The 10,834-nt window shown below is 39.4% G+C and overlaps 1 protein-coding gene across 3 annotated transcripts in view; it reads right to left on the bottom strand.

Annotated features, from left to right (window-relative positions):
- PRDM10 (PR/SET domain 10) overlaps positions 1-362 on the bottom strand; it is a 106,436-nt gene extending 106,074 nt beyond the window's left edge. For all 3 annotated transcript variants that reach the window (XM_045295473.1, XM_045295474.1, XM_045295475.1), the window contains exon 1: positions 223-362. In XM_045295473.1, the coding sequence (XP_045151408.1) occupies positions 223-291 (69 nt within the window). In that variant the 5' untranslated portion in view covers positions 292-362. The remainder of the gene's footprint in view (positions 1-222) is intronic.
- Between the last annotated feature and the right edge of the window lie 10,472 nt (positions 363-10,834).

Below are 10,834 nucleotides of genomic sequence, written 5' to 3'. Positions count from 1 at the left end.
ACCTTTCCCCAGAGGTGACACAGAGAGAAAGTCTTCCACTAGCACTTGCACCTGATTTTGGCCTTTTAGCCTCCTCAGCTGTGGGAGAATAAATTCCTGTTCTTAAAGCCATTCATTTGTAGCATTTCTGTTATACCAGCACTACACAACCAAACAAGCTACCAGCTAACTGTAGCCTACTGAACAGTAACTACAACAACGCTAGAAATGACCACACATCACCTGGGCGGTGTTCTGCTCATGTTCTGCAGACGTAGACCACACGTGTGAGTGTTCAGCTTTGGAGTCCATCGCTCCTTCACCTGGCCTTCCGAGACAACAACCTGGAGGCGCACGGGCGGACACCGGTCATCTGTCTACCACATATGTGTCCATGAAGAACAAAACGGCCTCCGCAACAAGCCTGAAAAACAGAAAGGGACCAAGCCTTTTAATAGATGATTATATTTTAATAAATTATAGCTTCAACCTCAAGAACAAAAATGCAAAAACATAAAACACCGACGAAACACACATCATTCCTCTAGTTCCTGAATGCTTCCTCCTCCCCACTACCATGACCCAGTCCTACCTTACAAATCTGGCTAGACCGGAGAACACACATTGGTACAGATCAGAGCTCTTGACATATGGAATTCAGGACAGATAAACCCTCAGGAACAGTAGTGGGTATAGCGATATTACGAGAGGCGGGGGCCATTAAGGGAGGAGGAAGGGAGAGAAAAGGAGAACCCATCACAAGGTTGGATATATAGCCCCCCCCAAAAAAAAAGTGTACAAATAACAGAAATGTGGGTCAAGGAAGATAACAGGACAGTGTAAGATACGAAATAATAACAAGATATAATTGATCAAGGATTCACAAGGGTGGGAGGTTTGGGGGCAGAGGAAAAAAGAGGAGCTTATACCAAGGGCTCAAGTAGAAAATGTTTTGGAAATGATGATGGCAACATATGTACAAATATGCTCGATACAATTGATGTATAGAATGTTATAAGAGCTGTAAAAGCCCCCCAATAAAATTATTTTAATGCAAAAAGATTCAATTATGTGTAATAATAATACAATGGTATCACATGTTGCTATGTACTATGTTTGTCTCTGTGTTTGTACAAAATGCAATCTTTTTCTTCCAAACTATTTTATTAGGAGCTGATACAGACATAGTTCAATCACATTAAGCAGTATTGTACAATCGATACCAAAATTTTCTTCCTGCTTTAACTCCTTGATGTTCCCTTTACCCCCCACCCCACCTCTTCCACCGTACACCCCAGGACCCCTTATTCTAATTGTTGTCTCTATAGATTGATCTCTCCTGGGTTTTATATTCCAAAAAAATACATAACAAAGATTCAAGAAGGCAATCCATCATGACAAAATACAACAGAGACAAACCCCAATATCGGGGATGGGGGGTGGCGGAGACAACAGGAAATATTAAAAAACAGATTAATCACAAAGTATATCAGAAGGGGCGATCAAGTGCCTGACAAGGTTTTAAGTATTCAAGTAAGATTTATCATTTTAATCTACTGCAGTCATCTCCACAATACTGTCGATAACCAAGTAATTTCTACTGGAGGCTTATTCCCTACATGATCCTACACGTGTATTCTGTGCTTCTACTGTCATCTTTAGTCTTCTTCACACAATGTAAGCTCTGACACTAGTCCCTCCTTTGGATTTGGATTATATAGTTTATAAATCCTTGGATCATGGATGTTGGTGTGCTTCTTCTATGCGGACTTAGTTGATGTCTCACTTAGATGGCTGCTTGTTTGAGAACAAGCCTAAAATGCAATCTTCATCAAAAATTTGATCGGGGGATGGGGGGGGAATGCAGCAAAATAAACCATTAGTTACTAGAAGAAAAGAAGTAATAAATATTATGGGAGAAATAAATGAATCTGAAGTATTTATAAAAACCATAGAAAAAAATTTAAATAAATAAAGACTATAGAAAAAAATCAGTAAAACAAGAAGTTGGTTCTTTGACAAGATTAACAAAATTGGTAAACCACTGGAAAAACTAACCAAAGGAAAGAAGGGGTAAAAACAAATTTTATAAATAAGAAGTGAAACAAATATTACAACAGACCCAAATGACATAAAAATATAACCACACAGTATTATGAGAAATTGTATTCCAAAGCATTTGAAAATCTAGATAAATGGATAAACTTCTTTAAATGTATTATTCACCTAAATTACGACAGAATGATGTAGAAAATCTCTACAAGCCTAAAACACGAGATGAAATGAATCTAGTCATTAAAAATCTCACAACATCAAAAATTCCAAGACTAGATGGTTTTACTAGGAAATTCTAACAAGCATTTAGAGAAGAGTTAATACCAAATTTATATAAACTACTCCACAATATACAAATAGACTATATACTACCAAACTAATTTATGAAGCAACTAGAACTTTTGATACCTAACCCAGGCAAAGACATCACCAGAATTGAAAATTACAGACCAATATCCCTATTGAATATAGATGCCAATATTTTCAATAAAATACTAGTCAGCAGAATTCAACTAAGCATCATAAAAATAATAATTTAAAAAAACACAATCAAGTGGGGTTCACACCAAATATTCAAGGATGGTTTAGCATTAGAAAAATAATCAATGTAATTTATTACATGAACAAAACAAAGGAGAAGAGCCATATGATTATATCATTCAATACAGAAAAGGCATTTGATAAAATTCAACATCCATTCCTGATAAAAACACTCAACAAAATAAGTATAGAGGATAATTTCTCAATATAGTAACAGCTATATATGTGAGACCAATAGCCTACATCTCACTGAATGGAGAGAAGATAAAATCATTTCCTCTTCAAATGGTTGCCTTTTATTACCACTTTTATTTAATTCTGCAAATTTTAGCTAGAACCATAAGACATCAAAAGGAAATTAAACTTTTGTTATATGTTTTTCTGTATATGAAACCCAAGATTGATGAACCTCAAGAGACAGCAAGTAGAATATGAGTTCCTGGTAAATACAAGGGGTGGGGTGGTAGTGGTAAAGGGGAGCTGATATCAAGGAATTCAAAAAAGAAGAGAATGTTTTGAAACTGATTTTGGTAGCAATTGTATGCCTGATGTGATTGAACTATGGAATGATATGCTATATAAATGAACTGGGGGGGGAGGAAGTTCTGTCTAAATATTGTAGATTCATACATACATACATATGCATATGATTTTTTAATTCAAATAAATCTAATTTTTCTATTCAACAAAATTAAAGGTACCACATAGACACAGAAGAAATAAAAATCTCTTTTATTTGCAGACAACATAATCCTATATATCAGCAGTTCTCAACCTGAGTTGTACCAAAATTACAGTTATGAAGTAGCAAATAAAATATGTTTATGGTTTGGAAGGGGTATCACCACAACATGAGGAACTGTATTAAAGGGTCGTGGCATTAGGAAGGTTGAGGACCACTGCTATATATAGAAAAACTCCAAAGATTCAATTAAACAATTGCTCAAGCTAATTGAAAAATTTGGCAGCATAGCAGGCTATAAAATCAACATACATAAATCAGTTGAATACTTGTATATTAAGCATGATAGTACCAAAAGGATATGAAAAGAATAATACCATTTACATTAATTATACAAAAAATAAAATATTTGAGAATAAACTTTACCAGAGAAACAAAAGACTTACATAGAGAAAACTACAAAATACTCCTTCAACAAACCAAAAGGAACTTATACAAATATAACAAGTTACCATGTTCCTGGATAGGTAGGCTAAATAAATATTGTGAAATGTCAATATTACCCAAAATACTTTATAAATTCAATGCAAATCTAATCCAAATTCACCAAAAATTTTCCAAAGAAATAGAAAAAGGAATTACCAACTTTATATGGAAATTAAAGAAACCTAGGATAAATAAAACACTACTGAAAAATAAAAACAAAGTAGGAGGCTTTTCACTCCCAGACCTTGAAACCCACTATATACCACAATAAGCAAAATAGCCTGGTACTGATATGATAATAGATATAGAGACCAATAGACTAGAACTGAAAACCAAGGAAAACAATTTTTGATGAAGGACTGAAACATTAAATGGGCAAGAGATAGCCTTTTCAACAAATGGTACTGGAAAAACTGAATCTTCACCTGCAAAAGAATGAAACAAAACCCATACCTCACACCATGTACAAAACCAAACTCAAGATGGATCAAAGATCTAAATATAAATCACACAATTATTAAGACCACCAATGAAAAAATTGGGACAAACTTAATAACTCTGGTAAGAGGCATAAATACACTTCCAAACATAAGGAGACATATTTGCACTACAGAAGACAAAATAAAGATCTGGCCCCTATGAAAACCATGACATTTATGCACAACAAAAGACTTCATCAAAAGAATCAACAGAGAATCCACAGATTGGGGGGGAAAAACTAGAGAACATTATGCTTAGCAAACTCAGTCAATTTTACAAAGATAAATATTTAATATCACCAATGTTATAAGGAAAAACAAAGAAGAAATGTGGCTTATACACCAATACACAAGACTCTGATGACTATGCGGAGGTCAGGGATGGGGCTGGGAGCAAGACAGGCAAAAAATATGGAGGGTCTAACAAGAAAAGAAATTTTTTAATAAATAAAAAAGAAAACCTCCAGATTCCTTACCCCTCGGATCTAAATAGTAGTCTGAGTGGCTGAAAAAAGAGGAAAAGTAAAGTGAAGTGGACTTGGAGTCTTTAGTGACAAACAAGCTAAATTCAAATATATGAAGAAGAAAAGAAATTCGTAGGGTAGTTATCTTGGTTTCTGATGGGAAGATGGATGTTCACAGATGATAAAGGCAAGTGGCAGATAAACCCTCAGGAACAGTAATAGGAGTAGAGATATCATGAGGGTACAGGGCTGGTGGGGATGGGGGGTTGGGGAGAAAATGGGAACCCATCACAAGGTTGGATATATAGCCCACTCCCCAGGGGGACGAATAACAGAAATGTGGGTGAAGGGAGACAGTGTAACACACGCAATAACAACAATAATATATAATTGACCAAGGGTGGGAAGGTGGAGGAGGGAGGGGAAAAAAGAGGACCTGATACTAAGGGCTCAAGTAGAAAGAAATGTTTTGGAAATGTTGATGTCAACATATGTACAAGTGTGTTTAATACAATTGAATGATGGATTTTTATAAGATTTTTAAGAGCCTCCCAATAAAATGACTAATAAAAATAATAATAAAGGCAAGTAGCTGCTGGGCCTGGGGACTCAGGACCATACCCTGGAGTACATTAGGTCAATTGGCATAATGTAAGTCCACGAAGACAATGTTCTGCATCCTACTCTGCTGAGCAGCCACTGGGGTCTTAAAAACTTGCAAGCAACTCCCTGTCCAGGTGAAAACTGAAGACATTTGGAAACAATTAGTCCAACAAACTAATGGACCATGTCACACATACATCAGTGTCCATAACCCTGAGACTAGGACTAAATTGTGCCAGCTACCACTACTAATTTCTCTGGAGAGGATCAGGATAGGAGATCCTGGATAGAGCAGGAGAAAAATGTGGAACAAAACTCAAAATTAGAATTAAGAAACAAAACAAAGCAGCCTTACTTGTCAGACAGAAATTTGTAGAACACCTGAGACTATAGCCCTCAGTCATCCTTGATCTAGAATTGAACTCACCCCTATGATTCAATTTTCAGTCAAATAAGAGGTCTATAAGGGAAGCAATAATAGTAGTGAGTTACACAAGCTTTACATAATCAATCAGTTGAGTGGAGGAGCATTACCCAAGGACAAAGTTCAAAATGGTAAGGTAAGAAGAGGAATGAAAATGGGGAACACAAGGAAGAAGTGGTTAAGTGATGTTACTTTGAGGGGATCACAATGAACGAGATGAAACAGAATGTGTATACATTATTGAATATAAAACTAATTATCTGCTCTGTAAACCTTTACGCAGGAGTCTTGGCAGTGTAGTGGTCACACATAGGGCTGCTAAAAAGGTCAACAATTTGAAACCACCTCCAGAGAGGTCCTCAGAAGAAAGATGAGGTTTCCTACTTCTATAAAGAGTTACAAAAAAAAAAAAAGAGTTACAGTCTATGGTAGTTATATAATCTGGTATCAATTTGAAGCTTCAGAGTGAAGGGGTGGAGTCTAGCCGGTCAATCAGATCAGAGTTGATGACCTCATTTGGAGGCGCAGAGGAGATAAATTCCTCCTTGAAGGCAGGAGATTCTCTCCCTCTCTGCTCACTCTCTGGGAGACACTGGAGCTACACTAGTGCCCTGAGCTGGAGGAGCCATGTGGAGACCCCTGCCAGAACTGAGATAATTACAATGCCACTGGATTCAAAACTTCCCACCCCACTGGCCTGTGGTCTTCCTGCATTACACGTCATTGCATGTGTTTTGTGAGTCTGAAGAGAAATTTATAGATTGGTATCAGACGTATGGGCTCATATCGGACTTATGGACTTGATCTGGTCTGGGCTGGGCTGTTTTCTCAATACTCAATTGTTCTTGTATTTAAAACTCTTTCCTTTTTTTTTTTTCTAAAACCTTTTTATTGGGAGCTAATAGAGATATCATCCCATAGTAGTCACATCGAGCAGTATTGTACAAATGCCACCACGGTCAGTGTCAAACATTCTTTCTTCTTGAACGCCTTAAAATGATCTCTCCTTGCCCCTCATCCTCCAAAACTAGAACAAACATAAACGAAGATAAAGGAAGATAAAATTTATCTAACTGCTTCTGCAATTTTCCACTTTCTTTTTTTTTGGGGGGGGCGGTTCTATTTATTTATTTATTTTTAGCATTTTATTAGGGGCTCATACAACTGTTATCCCAATCCATACACACATCAATTGTGTAAAGCCCATTTGTACATCGTTTCTCAAAACATTTTCTCTCCATTTAAACCCCCGACATTAGGTCCTCATTTTCCCCCTCCCTCCCCGCTCCCCCCTCCCGCATGAGCCCTTGATAGTTTATAAATGGGTATTTTGTCATATCTTTCCCTGTCCGACGTCTCCCTTCATCCACTTTTCGGTTGTCTGTCCCCCAGGGAGGAGGTCACACACAGTTCCATGTAATCGGTTCCCTCTTTCCCACCCATTCTCCCTTTACCCTCCCTGTTTTGCCACTCACACCACTGGTCCTATAGGGCTCATCCATCCTGGATTCCCTGTATTTTCAGTTCCTATCTGTACCAGTGTACATCCTCTGGTCTAGCCAGACTTGCAAGATCGAATTCGAAAGCTCTTTCCTATAACCATACGAGTGTCCATGAATTTGCTTCTCTAGTCTACCCGGACAAACCACAGTCTCAGAAACCCAGAGAGGCAATTCTCCCTGTTCCATATGGGTATTATGAGTCGGATTCAACTCGATGGCAGTGATTTGGGTTTGGGTTGGAAAACTTCACCCAATTCACAATAAAAAGTCGGTTGTTTTTTTTTAAATAGAACTAAAGTGGAAAATCTTCCTGGAGATTAAAGGGCGAGGGGGCTGTGGAGAACAAGTAGAGCTGCGTTCAAACTTGGGACTGCACTCATTACTCCCTTTGCAAGACTACAGGCATTGACCTCACTGATTTCCTATACTACTTGTCTCTAAAGTGAGCAAGAGAGTAAAAGCCACAGCGCAAAAAGAGAAAAGCACCACGGGTTCCCAGGAGCAGACAGCCTCGTCTTTCTCCTGAGACACAGCTAGGGGGTTTGAACCACCGACTTTGCGGTTAGCAGCCCAACACTCCCCCAACAGCACCAACATTTAAGCAGCAAATGTAGCGAAAGAGCTGCTAGGGCAGGACAAGTGGGGGGTCTTTGTTGGAAGATGAAAAAAGGAGGAAGAAGCTGTATTCAATGGCTGCTGGGTAGGATTAGTAAAAATCATCCTCTGGGTCATGCTTTGGGAAGAGAAAGTTATGAGGCTGGAGATGGAAGAGGGAAAGAGGGGTGCATGGAACTGAGCGATGGGATAACCCCCCGCCCCCGGCTCCCACCTGATAGATGAGTAGTGGTCCCCACCCTGGCTCCACAGACCCAAGCTGCTCTCAATGAGACAACCTGAAACAGGTGGTGCATAGTCTGTGACTGCACCTGCTCCTAAAGCAGACCGGGCACCCAGAGCCATCGGGGCCCACGCAGTGTGGATCTGAGAGGCCTCCCTCAAATGTGTATCCCAGTGCCTAGCCTCTCCCTGGTTTGCAATCCCAATTGGGAACAGGAGGTCTTGTTTTGTTCATGAGGCGGGTTAGTGTTGGGTGTGCTCTGAGTCTCTCAAGAACAAAAATTAGATGAGCAAGGAGAGGCAGAGGTGGGGTGAGAGAGGCAGAGGGGGGAATAGGGGGGGACATGGGTAGGTAGAGAGGCAGAAGCAGGGCAAGAGAAAGGCCAGCCCACATGGAGATCTCTAAGGACCCAGGGAGCAGATGCTGAAGAGAGTGCCCAGAGGACAGGGTGAAAGTCTCGGGCTGAGAGAATAAATTTGTTTGCTAAAGGCTTCAAAAAAAGAGAGAGACACAGGGAATCCAGGACAGATGACTCCTTCAGGACCAGTGGTGAAAGAGGCGAGGCCTGGAGGGTGAAGGGAATGTGGGATAGAAAGAGGGAACCGATTACAATAATCTAAGTATTGCCTCCTCCCTGGGGGAGGGACAGCAGAGAAGGGGGCGGGGGAAGACTCAGACAGTGTAACTTATGACAAAACCATAATAAGTTATGAATTATGAAGGGTTCATGAGGGAGGGGGTAGTGGGGAGGGAGGGGGGAAATGAGCAACTGATATTAAGGGCTAGAGTGGAAGGCAAATGTTTTGAGAATGATGAGGGCAACAAATGTACATATGTGCTTGACACAATGGATGGATGTATGAATTGTTATAAGAATTGTACGAGCCCCCAATAAAATAATTTAAATTTAAAAAAAGAGAGAGAAAAGCAGAGGAGAGACAACGGAACTGAATTTTTCTGGCTGTAACTTGGTGACTACCAATATATACCTTATTTTTGTAATAGATCAGTGAAGAAACGATCAGTGATCAAATCCAAAGCCTTATTAAAATAGTAAGATACAGGAAACCTACATTTTGAAACCTTCGTCCTTTGCAAAGCAGGCTTCTTAAAGTTATCAATCTTCCCTTTTGAGCATGATAAAATGTGGACCATTTAAATGTCACGTGACACTTGCTGGGTAACAGGAGGAGCCACATCAAATATACTCTGTTATAACTGAATTACGTCCCTCCCGAAAAAACGTGTCAATGTGGCTGGGCCCATTTCCTCAGTAGTGTGCAATTATCCGCCATCTTGTGATCTGATGCAATTATCCTAAGTGTCAGAAGTCCTTGCCTTTATGCTATTAATAAGCAGGAGTAGAGGCAATTATGTTAATGAGGCTGAACACACTTTACAAGAGTAGGCTGTATCGTGAGTCGCTCTCTCTTGAGATATTAAAGGGATTAAACAAGCAAGCAGAGAAAAAGGAAAACACCAACCAAGCAGAGATCAGAGGGAGCTCAGTACTACCCACAAAGCAGAGCCTGGAGCAGAGCACACCCTCTGGAGCCTGAGTCTATGTCTAAGAACGCCCTAGACCCAGGAGAAGACTGCTGCCAGGACACCTGGAGAGCTCCATGGGATGCCAGCCGATAGATGTGAAAAGGAAACAAGGACTTTGCCCAGAACCAGCAGAGAAAAGAACAGTCCCCCTAAAATGAAGCCCTGAATAGGGCTTCTCGCCTCTTCCCCTGTGAGAGAGAATAAATCTGTTTGTTAGGCCATCCTTACAGTACTTCTGCAATAGGTTCCACTAAAATAGTATAAATATATACAGAAAATCCAAAACTGCTGAATTAACTAAATGATCTAAAGATAAGAAAGACACTGGCCAAGTCTCAGGAAGAATGTTCTCCATTATCTATGTGTGTTTGTGTGTATGTATGTATACACTATGAAGCACAAAAGTTAGACTATACACACCGACACAATCTCTGAACCAAGTTCATTTTCATGTGGGTCAATATGTAGGCATGTATGTGTACAGATAAACAAATCTGTGTGTACATATTAGTATATGCATTTATATAACCATATGCACATAGATGAGGGAGCTGTAAAAAGGTAGTAAGAAAAATGCCGTTGTCTTTTCATTCCATTTTTCCATGAACATTTTCACCCCTATCCTCCTCCCTCCACCACACACTTCCTAGTTTGCTCAGTAAAACCTGAAGGTCTTAAAAACTTGTGAATCACCATCTAAGGTACAGCTAGCATTCTCTACTGGTGTGGAGCACAAAGAGAGAGAAAGCAAGCGTTAAAGAAGAAACCAGTCTACAGTACAATTAGTCTGCATCCGGGGTTGGCCAACTTTTGAGATGGAAGAACCAATCCTGTTTCTCACATAATTTAAAAATTATTCAAGAGCCACAAGTAGTTTTACAAATGAATGAAATAACCATTATCTGAATAATGTCATTTAAATTTTTAATAAATGAAACTAGGATAGTTTTATTTTCATTTTCAATTTTACTTCAAATGTACACATGTACACATGTACATCCCAAAAGACCCGCATATGACTCAAGAGGCACCGTTTGCCAACGCCTGGTCTATATGAACCTCGGTCTCTTTCACCCTGAGTCCACAGAAACTGCATGGTTACTGCCAATTACTGCCAGCAGTCACTACCAATCTCAATTAGGGCCACAATAGACGGATCCAGAGAAAATGGTAGAAAAACGTAGACTAGAAACTGAATTCCTGAAAACAAAATAATAAAACTGACCTATTGAAT

Source organism: Echinops telfairi, unplaced genomic scaffold, assembly GCF_000313985.2.
Source record: "Echinops telfairi isolate 266 unplaced genomic scaffold, ASM31398v2 ScPeMD7_5592;HRSCAF=6446, whole genome shotgun sequence".
Taxonomy (NCBI): Eukaryota; Metazoa; Chordata; class Mammalia; order Afrosoricida; family Tenrecidae; genus Echinops; species Echinops telfairi.
The sequence above is the reverse complement of the archived record's forward strand: the minus strand, read 5'-3'. Positions and strand labels throughout refer to the sequence as shown.